The sequence below is a fragment of the Eriocheir sinensis genome, unplaced genomic scaffold, assembly GCF_024679095.1.
Source record: "Eriocheir sinensis breed Jianghai 21 unplaced genomic scaffold, ASM2467909v1 Scaffold655, whole genome shotgun sequence".
NCBI lineage: Eukaryota > Metazoa > Arthropoda > Malacostraca > Decapoda > Varunidae > Eriocheir > Eriocheir sinensis.
Genome location: NW_026112004.1, coordinates 205,882 through 226,957, shown reverse-complemented (window position 1 = coordinate 226,957; position 21,076 = coordinate 205,882). Strand labels below are relative to the sequence as shown.

Below are 21,076 nucleotides of genomic sequence, written 5' to 3'. Positions count from 1 at the left end.
CTGGTGAAGATGGAGTACAGCGTTGGGGAGAGTACACTCCCCTGCGGGACGCCGGTCTCCAGAGGGAAGGCGGGGCCGACGAGGCCGCCGACCCGGATCCGTGCTGTCCTATCCATCAAGAAGTCGCACAAAATGCGCTCGACCGGGGGTGGGAGCCCCAGATGTAGCATCTTGTACTGGAGTCCAAGATGCCACACTTTGTCGAACGCCTTGCTGACGTCTCGGAGAACAAGGTTGCATCGAGATCCGGATGCTAGGTTGATGGCAACCGTTTCCGTCGCCAACGCGATAGCGTGGACGGTGCCTCTCCCCCTGCGGAACCCGTACTGGGCCGTGTTGTAGTGGCCCTCCCATTCCAGGTGGTCACGGAGACGTCTCGTGAGAACCCTCTCGAAGAGCTTCCCCGGTACCTCCAGAAGAGAGATGGGGCGATAGCTGTCTGGGCGGGTCGGGACCTTCCCAGGCTTTACTATCATCCTCATCTCTGCCTCCTTGAGGCGATCCGGGAAATACCCGGCCGAAAGTGCCGCGTTCAAAATGTCCCCCAGTCGGGCCAGGGCGCTGTCAGGAAGGTGGGCGATTATAGTCTTGTTTATGCCGCTTGCCCCCGGGCAGGATGACTTGCTCCCCCTGTTGGCCTGTCGCAGCTCCTGGAGGGAGATACGGCAGCCCAAGTGGGAAGCTCCGTCAAGCCTGTACGGGTCTGCGGCATCAAACGGGAGGGTCCTAGGGGCGTGGTCAGCGAGGTAGTTCCGGACAATGTCGTCGTTTTGTTCGTCGATGTCGACGTCTAAGTCTGCGGCGTCCCCCACGCCGTCCTTCCGGAAGACCCGCTCCCAGTTGGACGTGTGGAGCCGGACCTTTGCTTCGTCAGTGCTGTGTCTGATGCCAGCGCTGTCGACCAAATCAGAGGCCCGACCCGAGGCCCTGCCGGAGAGGCATTTGAGCCTGTTCCAGAACTTCTTGGGGTCGGCGTGACAGGCGGTCAGCCCGGTCAGTGCCCTTCCCCAAGAATCCCTGGACTCGGCGAGTCTCGAGTCGTGGAGCTCCTGACGTAGTCGAACAAAGCGCCGGTACTCGTCGTACGTCCAGCCGAGTAGCGTCGCTCTGTCTCTCAATGCGGCTTTTTCGCCCTATATATAGTGCAGCGCAGGATCGGAGGGCGGGGACGGCCCGGCGAGCCTGCCAATGGGAGCGCGCGCCGCCACGCGTCCCCGCGATCCCGATCGAGCGGCGCCGCCATAAAGGGGGGAATCCGGGTGCGGCCCGGCAGTGGACCGCCAGCACTCCTCGGGCGAGCAGCCGGGGGGTCCTTCTGCTGCGGCGTGGTTGACCCGCTTGGTCATCCTCGCCTAGGGCCCCACCGCGGCAGTCAAGTCGATCGGTCGGCTGCTCGCCCGTGCACCGCTACGGGTGTCTGCTGGGCGCCTGCCCAGAGAGCCCGTGCCTCCGTCGCTGCTCGCCGGCTGTTACCCGTGGCTGTGGCGGCGGCGGAGGCTCCCGCTACGAGCTTGCATTGCTCGCCCACACGAGCGGGCTGCTCCTTGAGCCAGAGCTCGGAGGGCCCGTTCCTCCGTCGCTGCCCCCCGGTTTATACCCGTGGCTGAGGCGGCGACGGAAGGGCTCCCCCACCCGCCGCACGCCCGCGGCGGGTTCCCCTCTGCGACGGGCCGTCCACTGTGACGAAGGCCCGTTCCCCCTTTTTAGGGGGTAAATCTGAAAAGGAAGGAAGGCGGCCCGGCAACATTCGCTCGCCGTCTGGGAACGAAGAAGCAGACATGCCCCCCAAAGCATCAGGAAAGGCCGCCAAGAAGGCTGGCAAGGCCCAGAAGGCCATCGCCAAGGGTGACAAGAAGAAGAAGCGCAGGAGGAAGGAGAGCTACTCGATCTACATCTACAAGGTGCTCAAGCAGGTCCACCCCGACACCGGCGTCTCCTCCAAGGCCATGTCCATCATGAACTCCTTCGTGAACGACATCTTCGAGCGCATCGCCGCCGAGGCCTCTCGCCTGGCCCATTACAACAAGCGCTCCACCATCACCAGTCGGGAGATCCAGACGGCCGTCCGTCTCCTCCTGCCCGGTGAGCTGGCCAAGCACGCCGTGTCCGAAGGCACCAAGGCCGTCACCAAGTACACCTCCTCCAAATAAGCAACCCACCAACTTGCTTGCACTGGAAAAGAACCGGCTCCATCGGAGCCACAAACTATTTCCCGAAAGAGAACGAAGACGGTTAGTCCCCCTCCCTCTCTCTCTCTCTCTCTCTCTCTCTCTCTCTCTCTCTCTCTCTCTCTCTCTCTCTCTCTCTCTCTCTCTCTCTCTCTCTCTCACTCACTCACTGAGCTGACCCACCAAGGGATGCATGGCATCAATAAGCGGACCGAGTCCCGCCAGTGCTCGCCAAACCGCGACCAAGGCTTGAAATCGCCAATGCTTCTCTCGGTCGTTTGTGGTTAGGTGCAGGGGATCGCGATGAGCGATATATGCCTACATAGCAGCCGTCATCAGTAGTTAGTGATTCCGCCCCTCCGTTTATATTTATTTACTTGTTCTGGTAATTCCTGTCTTCCTGCCTGCATGTAGTCCCCACATATTCCCTACTCGTGCACCCGCCAGTTGAAATAAGTTAAGAGAGAAATCAAAGCCCCCCAATCAATTGATATGAGATTATGAAGCAGAAGGATATGTGGGAAAGGCAACAAGCCAGTGATCCTCCTCCCCCCCTGCCCGCCCCAGTGTCTGTCTAAACTCTCTCCCGGAAAGTGACTTTGGCCCTGAAAAGGGCCTAGATATAGTGTGAGCAGATTGTAGTACTCAGACGGGCAATGCCCGCTTAGGCACGCTCGCCGCGAATGCGACGGGCCAGCTGGATGTCCTTTGGCATGATGGTGACACGCTTGGCGTGGATGGCGCAGAGGTTGGTGTCCTCGAAGAGACCGACGAGGTAGGCCTCGGAGGCTTCCTGCAGAGCCATGACGGCAGAGGACTGGAAGCGGAGATCGGTCTTGAAATCCTGGGCGATCTCGCGCACCAGACGCTGGAAGGGCAGCTTCCTGATGAGGAGCTCGGTGCTCTTCTGGTAGCGGCGGATCTCACGGAGGGCCACGGTCCCGGGCCTGTAGCGGTGAGGCTTCTTGACTCCTCCGGTGGCCGGGGCCGACTTGCGAGCGGCCTTGGTGGCCAGCTGCTTGCAATATAGTTTTCTCTCTCTCTCTCTCTCTCTTTTCATAAATATCCTGTTACTGATTTTACAAAGAATTGACAGGGACAGGGGAAATTATGGCAAAATGATGTTTCCGTAAGAACTGAAACAAACAAATTGGAGCTTACTAGTGGCAAATGAGGTGGATGGGGAGCAGTGGGCGGAGGTGTGAACCATCAGTAGGCAGGAGGGAGGGAGGGAGGGAGGGAGGGAGGGAAAAGATGGGATTGAGGAAACAAACAAACTAGTGTCAAATGAGGTGGATGGGGAGCAGTGGGCGGAGGTGTGAACCATCATTAGGCAGGGGGGAGGGAGGGAGGGAGGGAGGAAACAGAAAGAAAGAAAGAAAGAAAATATAACTGAAGTAAAAAGTGTGCTACTATTCTCTTAGTGAATAAGAATGTGGACCTCAAAGAGGTCCGGGGTGGGTGGGTTAGGTCGGGCTCGCTCAGGCAGCGGCATTAACCACCGAAGCCGTACAGGGTGCGGCCCTGGCGTTTGAGGGCGTACACCACGTCCATGGCGGTGACGGTCTTGCGCTTGGCGTGCTCAGTGTAGGTGACGGCATCCCTGATGACGTTCTCCAGGAACACCTTGAGCACACCACGGGTCTCTTCGTAGATGAGCCCGGAGATGCGCTTCACACCGCCACGGCGCGCCAGACGACGGATGGCCGGCTTGGTGATGCCCTGGATGTTGTCTCGAAGAACCTTGCGGTGACGCTTGGCGCCTCCCTTTCCGAGTCCCTTGCCTCCCTTGCCGCGGCCAGTCATGGTTCAGGTGGGTAGCTCAACAGTGGAGTGAGTGTTGGGTTGTTGGTGGTGGTGGGTTTTTGAGGGTTGTTAGCCCTCGCGGGCTATATGCCATAGGCTGGCCCGCCTCTATCTGGATCATCACTCCGGCCAGAGCGCGTCTCGCCGTGGGTCTCGTCGCGGGCACTTTATCGGGAAACCGGGCCTCCTGTGAGTCCGCGCTGCTCCGAGGGCTTCGTAAAGCACCGTCAGGATGGGGTTCTCATACAGGTGCTCTCGGCCCTTCAGCTCTGCCTCGGCGTGGTTCTCGATGAGGCCCCTTAGGGCCCTCAGCATGGTGTACAACTCCACCCTGGTGAGCGTGACCGCGGGGGCGAAATGAGCCTCCCAGTTCGCCCCAGGGGGGCCTGCGCAAAGGCTCGGGTCAGGGGCGGCAGTCTCTGCGTCTGCGGTGGTCGTCCTCAGCGTCTGCGTCTCCTGGGCTGCTGTCTCTGGAGCTGACTGGGCCGCCGCATCCTCAGTGGGCGGAGGAGCGGTCTGGCAGGCCCTGCCTCGCTTCTTCCAGCTTGTCTGTGTTTCGGCGTCTTCCTGAGCGAGGTCGTCGGTGTTGGTGGCGACCTCATCCTGTTGTGGCGGGGCAGCGTCGTCGGTGGTGGTGGCGGCGTCTTCAAAGGTTGGCAGTGGGCTGGCAGGTGCTGGTGCAGGGACCACCACTTCCATTCTTGGGCTTGGAGAGGGTGAGGCAGAGGGAGCTGCTTGGGAAACAGCCTGGTTCTTTTTGGGCAAGGTGTCTATAGCACCCGAGGGCCGAGGGGGGGAGCCTCCTCAGCCTTTCGGGGCAGCCCTTGAATCAAGCGTGTTGTCTCCCGCCACAGTTCGGATATCGTGCAGCCCGGACAGTGCCGGTCCTCAGTGTATCAATACACTTCGAGGAGGGATGTTTCCCGCTGCACACGCCGCAGAGAGCACCGGTCCTGCAGTACTTCTGCACATGGCCAAAGGCCTGGCAATTGAAGCACCGCAGGGGCTCCGGGGTGAACCTCCTGACGGAGAAGACACCCCAGACGCCTAGGTCAAGGGACGACGGGATAGGCCCCCGAAACGTCACCTCGACCTGCCGCGTGGGCTCTCTGCGACAGTGACCCGCGTTGTATGTACACCTCCTTGCGAAGGTGACGCGCGGGTCCTCCTGGATCGGTCGGAGGGACTGGCCAAGAGGGTACCGCGAAACGATACCCCGCGACCTGCCCTCGACCTCTCCAAGGTTGATGCCGTCAGTGGTTTCCCTGCTCAGACGAGCAAGGGAAAAAGCAGCTTCCTCATCCAGGGGTTTGATATAGATCGCACCCCCAGACTTCTCCTGCACCCGTACCCGAAGGCCCGGGTGCTCTCTCTCCAGCCGTCGAACGGCGTGGAAGGGGCTCACTTCTTCGTGGTGGAGTATGGTGTATACTCGGTGGTCAGGGGCCGGTGGTGGTGTCGGGGCTCGTCGGCGTCTCTTCTGGACGCGGGTCCAGCCGTCCTCCTCTCCCACGGGTGGGGAGAGTTGGAGGCGCTTCTTCGGGCAAGGTCGGGCCATGGTGAGTCAGGTGAGGAGAGGAGGAGAGCTCCTTCCTCGACCGCTGCTGAGCTTCCAATGTGGGTTGTTGCAGCGTTCGCTCTATATATGCAGAGCCAGAGGCGGCGGTGGTGGGTCTTTGGGCGATAGGCTGGCTCCTGCCGTCTACTTCCGGACGGCCCAGTGACGTTGGGTGAGCCTCCACACTGTACTAGGCTCTAGCATATGCAGACAGCTCCAAGAGACCCCTAAATTCCTCCAATAGGGCTAGATAGATGCACTGCCTGACGGGGGCGGGCAAGCGCGGGACTAGGAGGCGGCGCACGCGCAGGGCGCGGCGGACCACCGCTCCTCCCCCGGCCGCCAAAACTATAAAAACCAGAAACGGCTGGCAGACTCAACTGTTCTGTTCGTCCGTAGCCATGGCCCGTACCAAGCAGACTGCCAGGAAATCCACCGGTGGCAAGGCGCCCCGCAAGCAGCTGGCCACCAAGGCCGCTCGCAAGTCGGCCCCGGCCACCGGAGGAGTCAAGAAGCCTCACCGCTACAGGCCCGGGACCGTGGCCATCCGTGAGATACGCCGCGTACAGTAGTGAACCGAGCTCCTCATCAGGAAGCTGCCCTTCCAGCGTCTGGTGCGCGAGATCGCCCAGGATTTCAAGACCGATCTCCGCTTCCAGTCCTCTGCCGTCCTGGCTCTGCAGGAAGCCTCCGAGGCCTACCTCGTCGGTCTCTTCGAGGACACCAACCTCTGCGCCATCCACGCCAAGCGTGTCACCATCATGCCAAAGGACATCCAGCTGGCCCGTCGCATTCGCGGCGAGCGTGCCTAAGCGGGCGTTCTGCTCACACTATATCTAGGCCCTTTTCAGGGCCAAAGTCACTTTCCGGGAGAGAGTTTAGACAGACACTGGGGCGGGCAGGGGGGGAGGAGGAGGATCACTGGCTTGTTGCCTTTCCCACATATCCTTCTGCTTCATAATCTCATATCAATTGATTGGGGGGCTTTGATTTCTCTCTTAACTTATTTCAACTGGCGGGTGCACGAGTAGGGAATATGTGGGGACTACATGCAGGCAGGAAGACAGGAATTACCAGAACAAGTAAATAAATATAAACGGAGGGGCGGAATCACTAACTACTGATGACGGCTGCTATGTAGGCATATATCGCTCATCGTGATCCCCTGCAGCTAACAACAAACGACCGAGAGAAGCATTGGCGATTTCAAGCTTTGGTCGCGGTTTGGCGAGCACTGGCGGGACTCGGTCCGCTTATTGATGCCATGCATCCCTTGGTGGGTCAGCTCAGTGAGTGAGTGAGTGAGAGAGAGAGAGAGAGAGAGAGAGAGAGAGAGAGAGAGAGAGAGAGAGAGAGAGAGAGAGAGAGAGAGAGAGAGAGAGAGAGAGAGAGAGAGAGAGCGCGGGAGGGACTAACCGTCTTCGTTCTCTTTCGGGAACTAGTTTGTGGCTCCGATGGAGCCGGTTCTTTTCCAGTGCAAGCAAGTTGGTGGGTTGCTTATTTGGAGGAGGTGTACTTGGTGACGGCCTTGGTGCCTTCGGACACGGCGTGCTTGGCCAGCTCACCGGGCAGGAGGAGACGGACGGCCGTCTGGATCTCCAGACTGGTGATGGTGGAGCGCTTGTTGTAATGGGCCAGGCGAGAGGCCTCGGCGGCGATGCGCTCGAAGATGTCGTTCACGAAGGAGTTCATGATGGACATGGCCTTGGAGGAGACGCCGGTGTCGGGGTGGACCTGCTTGAGCACCTTGTAGATGTAGATCGAGTAGCTCTCCTTCCTCCTGCGCTTCTTCTTCTTGTCACCCTTGGCGATGGCCTTCTGGGCCTTGCCAGCCTTCTTGGCGGCCTTTCCTGATGCTTTGGGGGGCATGTCTGCTTCTTCGTTCCCAGACGGCGAGCGAATGTTGCCGGGCCGCCCCGGATTCCCCTTTATGGCGGCGCTGCTCCTCGGGATCGCGGGACGCGTGGCGGCACGCGCTCCCATTGGCAGGCTCGCCCGGCCGTCCCCGCCCTCCGATCCTGCGCGGCACTAGAGAGGGCGAAAAAGCCGCGAGCGGCAGGGAGTCGCTCTCCGAGCCCACAGCAGAAGCGCAAGTCCCCGCCCCCACCACTCACTGTCGACATGTCTGGACGCGGCAAGGAGGAAAGGTGAAGGGAAGTCAAAGTCCCGCTCCAGCCGTGCCGGCCTGCAGTTCCCCGTGGGCAGGATCCACCGTCTCCTGAGGAAGGGCAACTACGCCGAGCGCGTGGGCGCCGGCGCCCCCGTGTACCTGGCGGCCGTCATGGAGTACCTGGCCGCCGAGGTGCTCGAGCTGGCCGGCAACGCGGCCCGCGACAACAAGAAGACCCGCATCATCCCCCGCCACCTGCAGCTGGCCATCCGCAACGACGAGGAGCTGAACAAGCTCCTCTCCGGCGTCACCATTGCCCAGGGAGGTGTGCTGCCTAACATCCAGGCGGTGCTCCTGCCCAAGAAGACCGAGAAGAAGTAATCGCCCTCGGCCTTTCAGGGACGACAATTCAGTACCGTTTAATCCGGCTACCCTTGGTAGCCACACCATTTTCAAAAAAGAGACTTCTGGACACACACCCTCAACTACATAGTGACATTCCTAGGTCAATTCCTGCTGATATTACTAGGAAGAAGACCCTCAGTCATGACAACAATTAACAACCCCCACGTCTGGCAGGCTTCCCACACTTAGTTTGTTTGTTTGTTTTCTTCACGGCAGGTAAGGGACTCCTCTGCTGACAACGACGATAACAACAATTAACCCACAAGACATAACATAACAAATAAAAAAAACGCAAAACAGAGCCGGAGGTAGGTCGTTGAGACGATGATGGCCGTCGTGCAGATCGGACGGCGCTGCCCCGCCGAGATGAAGTAGGTAGGTAGGTAGGTAGTAGCTGGGTGGGCTCCGACCCGCTGTGGCCTGTGGAGTAGGTCCGGAATGAGTAAAATGAATCAGTCAGTCAGTCAGTCACTCACTGACGTCATGTATGATCCCCTGCCTCACCCGAGAAAGCATGCATCGGTTTGTACCTTCACCTTCACCTTCACACGGTATAGTTTAACCCAACCTAAACATCCGGCCTCACACACAGGTGCTAGGTGGCGAGGTAGACCCTGAGGAGAAGAAGAAAACGTTTGGGAGGGTAAGCTAAACTAAGTGCAAAACCACCAGGGCCAGCCAGCCAGCACAGACACTGAGATACATTAGTCTTGCGCTAGATAGTTATAATAATAATTATAATTATAATTACAATAACACACACACACACACACACACACACACACACACACACACACACACACACACACAAAAAAAAAAAAAAAAAAAAAAAAAAAATAGTTTAAGGAGAACCACCCACATAGCACCCCCGTAGGTTCCCCAAGCGGACGGGGAACCCCACGAGTTGCTCTTTGGAAACTGTTTCTAAAAAAAGTCTAAAGCTGAACATCAACTAGTAGCACTATGATTCATCATGCTACTATAAATAGCACAAACCTGTCATACTTTTTTCATATTGCTTCCACTTAATAAGTAGTGGAATGTATGTAATCGTATTTACAATAATACACGATGTACATATATATATATAGTAATGACTACGTATTACGCATGATAACCATATGTATAGATGGAGAAAAATATATGCGGTTTATAATTTTGGCAAAATATAAATATGAAAGAGACAAGTCAACAAAATAACATTATATTAGCTGGACCAAGTTGACATTTTATGATGAATATGTACTACACAGTATGTAATAACAGTAATAACTTTTCCTAGAAGGTCCAGACCACAGGTAATGCCAGTACATCGTGTTCACTTGGGTGACCATAAGGACTGCAAACATGGACCTTCTACATAATATATGTATGTAAACATGCTGTTGTGCAGTAATTATCAACGTGAAATACGTCTTGCCTCCATGGAACTGTACCATGCTCTTAGTTAATAATCATACTATCTATACATATACACGTACATAACATTCTAATATATAATACAGTGATGGGAGAAATAGGGAGGGACACAAGAGTGATGAGGGAGGCGAGAAGTTAGGGGGAGAAGAGGAGGGATAACGAGAGCGAGAAGGGGGAGTAGTTGTGGCTAGGAATAGTTTGGGAGGGTGCAGGGGGGGGGCACACTTTCCTTCGAATGCGTCAACATGACTCGTCGGGTTTGTGTTATTTTTCACAAGTAAACTCGTCACATAAGACATATAGTAATGTGGTAGGTTAGCCATAAATTAGGTCCGGGTATTATAGGTAGTGTGCTGAAATATCATACTGATCCAAAGATTCGTTTAGGAGATATTTGCGAAAAACAGCGTTTGTCTGCCGCTGAAATGTATAGTAGGTGTTACGGGAGTTATGAATAGAGATCTTATATGATTTTTCTCCTTCGGTAATCATTACACTTTTAACTCTGAACTTTTTAGACTTTTTTGAGGTAGATTCTTAGAATAAAAGCCTTAACAAGCAATTACTTCACTCTATACCTCTCACATACAATAATGAAAATATATCTGTTCTGGTTGTAGGTATTAGAATATTTCAGTAACTATGAAAGAGTTGATAAAAGCGCTGTTAGATTTCATTTTTCCTCCCATATGCACAGGATGTAAAAACAAACTTGTTCAAGGAGAATGATTTATTTGTACCATTTGCTTGAGTAACAGATAATCCTATTACCAATCGTTTTGTAGATACAGCTACTATTTATTACCTATGGTCTTGCATTAAAAAAAAAAAAAAAAAAAAAAAACAATTGGGGAGGTATTAGGAGTTGAGTATGGCAATATTTTTGTATTAACATCCAGCTATTTCAGTGATAGATGAAATAATACTTATTCCATTGCACAGGCAAATATTGCAGGAAAGACACTATAATCCAAGTGATTATTTTCGCTAAAGGACTTTCAGAATCACTAAAAAGAGACAGTCATCTAACATATGTAAAAAGAAATCGCAATACTCCATCCCAAGCAAACCCCCCCCCCAAAAAGGAAAGCCAACACGCATTACAAACCTCAACAAACTAAGAACAAAACTCCCACAACAAAACTAACTAACAAGTTAGCTTGCAACAAACAAACGAGCTAGCTCCCTAATTAGCTTTTTTGCTAGTTAGCTAGCTAGTTAGTTAGTTAGTTAGTTAGTTAGTTAGTTAGTTAGTTAGCTTGTTTCTTTGTTTGTTTGTTTGTTTGTTTGTTTGTATGTTTGCTATTTAGCTTGTTATTTTGTTTGTTTGGTAGCTAGCTACCTTGTTTGTTTGTTTGTTAGTTAGTTAGTTAGTTAGTTAGTTAGTTAGTTAGTTAGTTAGTTAGTTAGTTAGTTAGTTTGTTTGTTTGTTTGTTTGTTTGTTTGTTTGTTTGTTTGTTTGTTTGTTTGTTTGTTTGTTTGTTTGTTTGTTTGTTTGTTTGTTTGTTTGTTTGTTTTTGTTTGTTTGCTAGTTAGCTTGTTATTTTGTTTGTTTGCTAGCTAGCTACCTTGTTTGTTTGTTTGTTTGTTTGCTAGCTAGCAACCTTGTTTGTTTGTTTGTTTGTTTGTTTGTTTGTTTGTTTGTTTGTTTGTTTGTTTGTTTGTTTGTTTGTTTGTTTGTTTGTTTGTTAGTTAGTTAGTTAGTTAGTTAGTTAGTTAGTTTGTTTGTTTGTTTGTTTGTTTGTTTGTTTGTTTGTTTGTTTGCTAGCTAGCTTGTTTGATTGCTTGCTAGCTAGCTAGTGAGTTTGTTTGTTTGTTTGTTTGTTTGTTTGTTTGTTTGCTAGCTAGCTAGTTTGTCTTTTAGTTTGTTAGCTAGCTAGTTTTGTGTTTGTCTGTTAGGTAGCCCGTTCGCTTTAATTGGCAGGCAGGCAGGCAGGCAGGCAGGCAGGCAGGCAGGCAGGCAGGCAGGCAGGCAGGCAGGCACACCTATTTACATGCCGGCACACCTACTTTCATAGAAACGTATTTGCAGCTTTTTAGTCATCCACCTGTCTACTGTTGGGCATGTAGACGCTTGCCCAGGGTTCCGGCGGGCTACTCGGTGGCGGGGCTGGTTCAACGTATCTGAAAAAGCGGGTCCAGTAAGAGAGGGCGCAACGTTATGATGAGGACGACAACGAGAAGAAGAAGAAGAAGAAGAAGAAGAAGAAGAAGAAGAAGAAGAAGAAGAAGAAGAAGAAGAAGAAGAAGAAGAAGAAGAAGAAGAAGAAGAAGAAGAAGAAGAAGAAGAAGAAGAAGAAGAAGAAGAAGAAGAAGAAGAAGAAGAAGAAGAAGAAGAAGAAGAAGAAGAAGAAGAAGAAGAAGAAGAAGGAGGAGGAGGAGGAGGAGGAGGAGGAGGAGGAGGAGGAGGAGGAGGAGGGGGAAGAGGGAGGAGGGAGAGGGAGATTCCCACTTCCTCAGCCTTTCCCTTTCAAGTTCGTTCTGAGCCTGTCCCTCACCCTCTAACCCTACCCTTGCTTTCCTATACACTCCTGCACATTCCAAGAGACAATAGAAGGAGTGGATCAAGAAGGGGAGGCTTCTTTCTCTCTGTCTATTTATTTGCCGTCTTTCTCATTATTGCTTTCTTTCTCTTTTTCTCCTCCTTTTTTTCTTTCTTAACCTTTCTATGTCATTCTTCCTCTCTTTCTTTTCCTGTTCCCGTCCAGACGTCGCTTTGTTTTGTCTATGTATTTTCCAATATAGTTTTCTCTCTCTCTCTCTCTCTCTCTCTCTCTCTTTTCATAAATATCCTGTTACTGATTTTACAAAGAATTGACAGGGACAGGGGAAATTATGGCAAAATGATGTTTCCGTAAGAACTGAAACAAACAAATTGGAGCTTACTAGTGGCAAATGAGGTGGATGGGGAGCAGTGGGCGGAGGTGTGAACCATCAGTAGGCAGGAGGGAGGGAGGGAGGGAGGGAGGGAGGGAAAAGATGGGATTGAGGAAACAAACAAACTAGTGTCAAATGAGGTGGATGGGGAGCAGTGGGCGGAGGTGTGAACCATCATTAGGCAGGGGGGAGGGAGGGAGGGAGGAAACAGAAAGAAAGAAAGAAAGAAAATATAACTGAAGTTAAAAGTGTGCTACTATTCTCTTAGTGAATAAGAATGTGGACCTCAAAGAGGTCCGGGGTGGGTGGGTTAGGTCGGGCTCGCTCAGGCAGCGGCATTAACCACCGAAGCCGTACAGGGTGCGGCCCTGGCGTTTGAGGGCGTACACCACGTCCATGGCGGTGACGGTCTTGCGCTTGGCGTGCTCAGTGTAGGTGACGGCATCCCTGATGACGTTCTCCAGGAACACCTTGAGCACACCACGGGTCTCTTCGTAGATGAGCCCGGAGATGCGCTTCACACCGCCACGGCGCGCCAGACGACGGATGGCCGGCTTGGTGATGCCCTGGATGTTGTCTCGAAGAACCTTGCGGTGACGCTTGGCGCCTCCCTTTCCGAGTCCCTTGCCTCCCTTGCCGCGGCCAGTCATGGTTCAGGTGGGTAGCTCAACAGTGGAGTGAGTGTTGGGTTGTTGCAGCGTTCGCTCTATATATGCAGAGCCAGAGGCGGCGGTGGTGGGTCTTTGGGCGATAGGCTGGCTCCTGCCGTCTACTTCCGGACGGCCCAGTGACGTTGGGTGAGCCTCCACACTGTACTAGGCTCTAGCATATGCAGACAGCTCCAAGAGACCCCTAAATTCCTCCAATAGGGCTAGATAGATGCACTGCCTGACGGGGGCGGGCAAGCGCGGGACTAGGAGGCGGCGCACGCGCAGGGCGCGGCGGACCACCGCTCCTCCCCCCCGGCCGCCAAAACTATAAAAACCAGAAACGGCTGGCAGACTCAACTGTTCTGTTCGTCCGTAGCCATGGCCCGTACCAAGCAGACTGCCAGGAAATCCACCGGTGGCAAGGCGCCCCGCAAGCAGCTGGCCACCAAGGCCGCTCGCAAGTCGGCCCCGGCCACCGGAGGAGTCAAGAAGCCTCACCGCTACAGGCCCGGGACCGTGGCCCTCCGTGAGATCCGCCGCTACCAGAAGAGCACCGAGCTCCTCATCAGGAAGCTGCCCTTCCAGCGTCTGGTGCGCGAGATCGCCCAGGATTTCAAGACCGATCTCCGCTTCCAGTCCTCTGCCGTCATGGCTCTGCAGGAAGCCTCCGAGGCCTACCTCGTCGGTCTCTTCGAGGACACCAACCTCTGCGCCATCCACGCCAAGCGTGTCACCATCATGCCAAAGGACATCCAGCTGGCCCGTCGCATTCGCGGCGAGCGTGCCTAAGCGGGCGTTCTGCTCACACGAGATCTAGGCCCGTTTCAGGGCCAAAGTCACTTTCCGGGAGAGAGGTTAGACAGACAGTGGGGCGGGGAGCCGGGGAGGACGAGCACAGGCGTGTGGCCTGTCCCACATATCCTTCTGCTTCATAATCTCATATCAATTGATTGGGGGGCTTTGATTTCTCTCTTAACTTATTTCAACTGGCGGGTGCACGAGTAGGGAATATGTGGGGACTACATGCAGGCAGGAAGACAGGAATTACCAGAACAAGTAAATAAATATAAGCGGAGGGGCGGAATCACTAACTACTGATGACGGCTGCTATGTAGGCATATATCGCTCATCGTGATCCCCTGCAGCTAACAACAAACGACCGAGAGAAGCATTGGCGATTTCAAGCTTTGGTCGCGGTTTGGCGAGCACTGGCGGGACTCGGTCCGCTTATTGATGCCATGCATCCCTTGGTGGGTCAGCTCAGTGAGTGAGTGAGTGAGTGAGTAAGAGAGAGAGAGAGAGAGAGAGAGAGAGAGAGAGAGAGAGAGAGAGAGAGAGAGAGAGAGAGAGAGAGAGAGAGAGAGAGAGAGAGAGAGAGAGAGAGAGAGAGAGAGAGAGAGAGAGAGAGAGAGAGAGAGAGGGACTAACCGTCTTCGTTCTCTTTCGGGAAATAGTTTGTGGCTCCGATGGAGCCGGTTCTTTTCCAGTGCAAGCAAGTTGGTGGGTTGCTTATTTGGAGGAGGTGTACTTGGTGACGGCCTTGGTGCCTTCGGACACGGCGTGCTTGGCCAGCTCACCGGGCAGGAGGAGACGGACGGCCGTCTGGATCTCCCGACTGGTGATGGTGGAGCGCTTGTTGTAATGGGCCAGGCGAGAGGCCTCGGCGGCGATGCGCTCGAAGATGTCGTTCACGAAGGAGTTCATGATGGACATGGCCTTGGAGGAGACGCCGGTGTCGGGGTGGACCTGCTTGAGCACCTTGTAGATGTAGATCGAGTAGCTCTCCTTCCTCCTGCGCTTCTTCTTCTTGTCACCCTTGGCGATGGCCTTCTGGGCCTTGCCAGCCTTGGCCTTCTTGGCCCCTCCCTTGGGGGGGGGGGGGGGGTTTTTTTTTTTTTCCGGCGCGCGAGCCAGTTGCCGCCGCCCCCCCCCCCCCCCCCCGGGGCGGGGCGGCGCCTCGGGATCGCGGGGACGCGTGGGGCACGCGCTCCCATTGGCAGGCTCGCCCGGCCGTCCCCGCCTCCGATCCTGCGCTGCACTATAGGGCGAAAAGCCGAGAGCGGCAGTTATTCGCTCTCCGAGCCCACAGCAGAAGCGCAAGTCCACGCCACCACCACTCACTGTCTACATGTCTGGACGCGGCAAGGGAGGAAAGTTGAATGGGAAGTCAAAGTCCTGCTCCAGCCGTGCCGGCCTGCAGTTCCCCGTGGGCAGGATCCACCGTCTCCTGAGGAAGGGCAACTACGCCGAGCGCGTGGGCGCCGGCGCCCCCGTGTACCTGGCGGCCGTCATGGAGTACCTGGCCGCCGAGGTGCTCGAGCTGGCCGGCAACGCGGCCCGCGACAACAAGAAGACCCGCATCATCCCCCGCCACCTGCAGCTGGCCATCCGCAACGACGAGGAGCTGAACAAGCTCCTCTCCGGCGTCACCATTGCCCAGGGAGGTGTGCTGCCTAACATCCAGGCGGTGCTCCTGCCCAAGAAGACCGAGAAGAAGTAATCGCCCTCGGCCTTTCAGGGACGACAATTCAGTACCGTTTAATCCGGCTCCCCTTGGGAGCCACACCTTTTCAAAAAGAGACTTCTGGACACACACCCTCAACTACATAGTGACATTCCTAGGTCAATTCCTGCTGATATTACTAGGAAGAAGACCCTCAGTCATGACAACAATTAACAACCCCCACGTCTGGCAGGCTTCCCACACTTAGTTTGTTTGTTTGTTTGTTTTCTTCACGGCAGGTAAGGGACTCCTCTGCTGACAACGACGATAACAACAATTAACCCACAAGACATAACATAACAAATAAAAAAAAACGCAAAACAGAGCCGGGAGGTAGGTCGTTGAGACGATGATGGCCGTCGTGCAGATCGGATGCGGCGCTGCCCCCGCCGAGATGAAGTAGGTAGGTAGGTAGGTAGTAGCTGGGTGGGCTCCGACCCGCTGTGGCCTGTGGAGTAGGTCCGGAATGAGTAAAATGAATCAGTCAGTCAGTCAGTCACTGACGTCATGTATGATCCCCTGCCTCACCCGAGAAAGCATGCATCGGTTTGTACCTTCACCTTCACCTTCACACGGTATAGTTTAACCCAACCTAAACATCCGGCCTCACACACAGGTGCTAGGTGGCGAGGTAGACCCTGAGGAGAAGAAGAAAACGTTTGGGAGGGTAAGCTAAACTAAGTGCAAAACCACCAGGGCCAGCCAGCCAGCCAGCACAGACACTGCGATACATTAGTCTTGCGCTAGCTAGTAAGAATAAGAATTAGAATTAGAACACACACACACACACACACACACACACACACACACACACACACACACACAAAAAAAAAAAAAAAAAAATAAAAAAAAGATTTTAAGGAGAAACACTCACATAGCTACTCCGTAGGTTCCCCTAGCGGACGGGGAACCCCACGAGTTGCTCTTTGGAATCTGTTTCTAACTCAAGTCTACAGCTGAACATCATCTAGTAGCACTATGATCATCATCAGTGCTCTTATAAATAGCGTCAAACTACCTGTGCTATTAGCAAGCTTATGAACACTGTCATACTTTTTTCATATTGCTTCCACTTAATAAGTAGTGGAATGTATGTAATCGTATTTACAATAATACACGATGTACATATATATATAGTAATGACTACGTATTACGCATGATAACCATATGTATAGATGGAGAAAAATATATGCGGTTTATAATTTTGGCAAAATAGAAATATGAAAGAGACAAGTCAACAAAATAACATTATATTAGCTGGACCAAGTTGACATTTTATGATGAATATGTACTACACAGTATGTAATAACAGTAATAACTTTTCCTAGAAGGTCCAGACCACAGGTAATGCCAGTACATCGTGTTCACTTGGGTGACCATAAGGACTGCAAACATGGACCTTCTACATACTATATGTATGTAAACATGCTGTTGTGCAGTAATTATCAACGTGAAATACGTCTTGCCTCCATGGAACTGTACCATGCTCTTAGTTAATAATCATACTATCTATACATATACACGTACATAACATTCTAATATATAATACAGTGATGGGAGAAATAGGGAGGGACACAAGAGTGATGAGGGAGGCGAGAAGTTAGGGGGAGAAGAGGAGGGATAACGAGAGCGAGAAGGGGGAGTAGTTGTGGCTAGGAATAGTTTGGGAGGGTGCAGGGGGGGGGCACACTTTCCTTCGAATGCGTCAACATGACTCGTCGGGTTTGTGTTAATTTTCACAAGTAAACTCGTCACATAAGACATATAGTAATGTGGTAGGTTAGCCATAAATTAGGTCCGGGTATTATAGGTAGTGTGCTGAAATATCATACTGATCCAAAGATTCGTTTAGGAGATATTTGCGAAAAACAGCGTTTGTCTGCCGCTGAAATGTATAGTAGGTGTTACTGGAGTTATGAATAGAGATCTTATATGATTTTTCTCCTTCGGTAATCATTACACTTTTAACTCTGAACTTTCTAGACTTTTTTGAGGTAGATTCTTAGAATAAAAGCCTTAACAAGCAATTACTTCCCTCTATACCTCTCACATACAATAATGAAAATATATCTGTTCTGGTTGTAGGTATTAGAATATTTCAGTAACTATGAAAGAGTTGATAAAAGCGCTATTAGATTTCATTTTTCCTCCCATATGCACAGGATGTAAAAACAAACTTGTTCAAGGAGAATGATTTATTTGTACCATTTGCTTGAGTAACAGATAATCCTATTACCAATCGTTTTGTAGATACAGCTACTATTACCTATGGTCTTGCATTAAAAAAAAAAAAAAAAAACAATTGGGGAGGTATTAGGAGTTGAGTATGGCAATATTTTTGTATTAACATCCAGCTATTTCAGTGATAGATGAAATAATACTTATTCCATTGCACAGGCAAATATTGCAGGAAAGACACTATAATCCAAGTGATTATTTTCGCTAAAGGACTTTCAGAATCACTAAAAAGAGACAGTCATCTAACATATGTAAAAAGAAATCGCAATACTCCATCCCAAGCAAACCCCCCCCCAAAAAGGAAAGCCAACACGCATTACAAACCTCAACAAACTAAGAACAAAACTCCCACAACAAAACTAACTAACAAGTTAGCTTGCAACAAACAAACGAGCTAGCTCCCTAATTAGCTTTTTTGCTAGTTAGCTAGCTAGTTAGTTAGTTAGTTAGTTAGTTAGATTGTTTCTTTGTTTGTTTGTTTGTTTGTTTGTATGTTTGCTATTTAGCTTGTTATTTTGTTTGTTTGGTAGCTAGCTACCGTGTTTGTTAGTTAGTTAGTTAGTTAGTTAGTTAGTTAGTTAGTTAGTTAGTTAGTTAGTTAGTTAGTTAGTTAGTTAGTTAGTTAGTTTGTTTGTTTGTTTGTTTGTTTGTTTGTTTGTTTGTTTGTTTGTTTGTTTGTTTGTTTGTTTGCTAGCTAGCTTGTTTGTTTGTTTGTTTGTTTGTTTGTTTGTTTGTTTGTTTGTTTGTTTGTTTGTTTGTTTGTTTGTTTGTTTGTTTGTTTGTTAGTTAGTTAGTTAGTTAGTTAGTTAGTTAGTTAGTTAGTTTGTTTGTTTGTTTGTTTGTTTGTTTGTTTGTTTGTTTGTTTGCTAGCTAGCTTGTTTGATTGCTTGCTAGCTAGCTAGTGAGTTTGTTTGTTTGTTTGTTTGTTTGCTAGCTAGCTAGTTTGTCTTTTAGTTTGTTAGCTAGCTAGTTTTGTGTTTGTCTGTTAGGTAGCCCGTTCGCTTTAATTGGCAGGCAGGCAGGCAGGCAGGCAGGCAGGCAGGCAGGCAGGCAGGCAGGCAGGCAGGCAGGCAGGCAGGCACACCTATTTACATGCCGGCACACCTACTTTCATAGAAACGTATTTGCAGCCTTTTAGTCATCCACCTGTCTACTGTTGGGCATGTAGACGCTTGCCCAGGGTTCCGGCGGGCTACTCGGTGGCGGGGCTGTTTCAACGTATCTGAAAAAGCGGGTCCAGTAAGAGAGGGCGCAACGTTATGATGAGGACGACAACGAGAAACAAGAAGAAGAAGAAGAAGAAGAAGAAGAAGAAGAAGAAGAAGAAGAAGAAGAAGAAGAAGAAGAAGAAGAAGAAGAAGAAGAAGAAGAAGAAGAAGAAGAAGAAGAAGAAGAAGAAGAAGAAGAAGAAGAAGAAGAAGGAGGAGGAGGAGGAGGAGGAGGAGGAGGAGGAGGAGGAGGAGGAGGAGGAGGAGGAGGAGGGAGATTCCGACGTCCTCAGCCTGGCCCTTTCAAGTTGGTTCTGAGCCTGTCACTAAACCTCTAACACTAACATTGCTTTCCTATACACTCCTGCACATTCCAAGAGACAATAGAAGGAGTGGATCAAGAAGGGGAGGCTTCTTTCTCTCTGTCTATATATTTGCCGTCTTTCTCATTATTGGTTTCTTTCTCTTTTTCTCCTCCTTTTTTTCTTTCTTAACCTTTCTATGTCATTCTTCCTCTCTTTCTTTTCCTGTTCCCGTCCAGACGTCGCTTTGTTTTGTCTATGTATTTTCCAATATAGTTTTCTCTCTCTCTCTCTCTCTCTCTCTCTCTCTCTCTCTCTCTCTCTCTCTCTCTCTTTTCATAAATATCCTGTTACTGATTTTACAAAGAATTGACAGGGACAGCGGAAATTATGGCAAAATGATGTTTCCGTAAGAACTGAAACAAACAAATTGGAGCTTACTAGTGGCAAATGAGGTGGATGGGGAGCAGTGGGCGGAGGTGTGAACCATCAGTAGGCAGGAGGGCGGGAGGAGGGAGGAGGAAAGATGGGATTGAGGAAACAAACAAACTAGTGTCAAATGAGGTGGATGGGGAGCAGTGGGCGGAGGTGTGAACCATCATTAGGCAGGGGGGAGGGAGGGAGGGAGGGAGGAAACAGAAAGAAAGAAAGAAAGAAAATATAACTGAAGTAAAAAGTGTGCTACTATTCTCTTAGTGAATAAGAATGTGGACCTCAAAGAGGTCCGGGGTGTGGGTTAGTTCTGGCTCGCTCACGCATCGGCATTAACCACCGAAGCCGTACAGGTTCATGCACTGGCTGTTGAGGGCTAAAACCACCTCCATGGACGTGACGTTCTTTCGCTTGCCGTGCTCAGTGTAGTTGACGGCATCCCTGATGACGTTCTCAAGGAACACCTGGAGAACAACAAGGGTCTCTTCGTAGATTATAACTGAGATGCGCTTCACACAGACACGGAGCGCCAGACGACGGATGGCCGGCTTGGTGATGCCATGGATGTTGTCTCGAAGAACATTGCGGTGAAGCTTGGCGCCTCACTTTCCGAGTCCCTTGCCTCCCTTGCCGCGGCCAGTCATGGTTCAGGTGGGTAGCTCAACAGTGGAGTGAGTGTTGGGTTGTTGCAGCGTTCGCTCTATATATGCAGAGCCAGAGGCGGCGGTGGTGGGTCTTTGGGCGATAGGCTGGCTCCTGCCGTCTACTTCCGGACGGCCCAGTGACGTTGGGTGAGCCTCCACACTGTACTAGGCTCTAGCATATGCAGACAGCTCAAAGAGACACCTAAATACCTCCAATAGGGCTAGATAGATGAACTGCCTTACGGGGGCGGGCAAGCGCGTGACTAGCAGGCGGCGCACGCGCAGGGCGCCGCGCACCACCGCTACTCGCACTGCCTCCAATACTATAAACACCAGAAACGGCTGGCAGACTCAACTGTTCTGTTCGTCCGTAGCCATGGCCCGTACCAAGCAGACTGCCAGGAAATCCACCGGTGGCAAGGCGCCCCGCAAGCAGCTGGCCACCAAGGCCGCTCGCAAGTCGGCCCCGGCCACCGGAGGAGTCAAGAAGCCTCACCGCTACAGGCCCGGGACCGTGGCCCTCCGTGAGATCCGCCGCTACCAGAAGAGCACCGAGCTCCTCATCAGGAAGCTGCCCTTCCAGCGTCTGGTGCGCGAGATCGCCCAGGATTTCAAGACCGATCTCCGCTTCCAGTCCTCTGCCGTCATGGCTCTGCAGGAAGCCTCCGAGGCCTACCTCGTCGGTCTCTTCGAGGACACCAACCTCTGCGCCATCCACGCCAAGCGTGTCACCATCATGCCAAAGGACATCCAGCT

General features: G+C 51.8%; 5 protein-coding genes and 2 pseudogenes across 8 annotated transcripts in view; 2 read left to right on the top strand and 5 right to left on the bottom strand.

Moving 5' to 3' along the window:
* LOC126993688 (histone H2A-like) overlaps positions 1-21,076 on the bottom strand; it is a 72,529-nt gene that overhangs the window by 2,878 nt on the left and 48,575 nt on the right. The gene's annotated exons all lie outside the window — the stretch shown is intronic.
* Positions 1-21,076, bottom strand: part of LOC126993692 (histone H2A-like) — a 58,088-nt gene that overhangs the window by 2,151 nt on the left and 34,861 nt on the right. The gene's annotated exons all lie outside the window — the stretch shown is intronic.
* LOC126993697 (histone H4) lies at positions 3,603-3,982 on the bottom strand. Its single transcript, XM_050852868.1, has one exon. It carries the CDS (start codon positions 3,972-3,974, stop codon positions 3,663-3,665), a length of 312 nt encoding a protein of 103 aa, XP_050708825.1. The 5' UTR covers positions 3,975-3,982; the 3' UTR covers positions 3,603-3,662.
* Positions 7,654-8,344, top strand: LOC126993693 (histone H2A-like; annotated as a pseudogene).
* Positions 12,622-12,993, bottom strand: LOC126993696 (histone H4). The gene has a single exon (XM_050852867.1). The coding sequence runs from the start codon at positions 12,991-12,993 to the stop codon at positions 12,682-12,684; it is 312 nt and encodes a 103-aa protein (XP_050708824.1). The 3' UTR covers positions 12,622-12,681.
* LOC126993689 (histone H2A-like) lies at positions 15,122-15,817 on the top strand. The gene has a single exon (XM_050852862.1). It carries the CDS (start codon positions 15,122-15,124, stop codon positions 15,491-15,493), a length of 372 nt encoding a protein of 123 aa, XP_050708819.1. The 3' UTR covers positions 15,494-15,817.
* On the bottom strand, positions 20,009-20,504 carry LOC126993700 (histone H4-like; annotated as a pseudogene).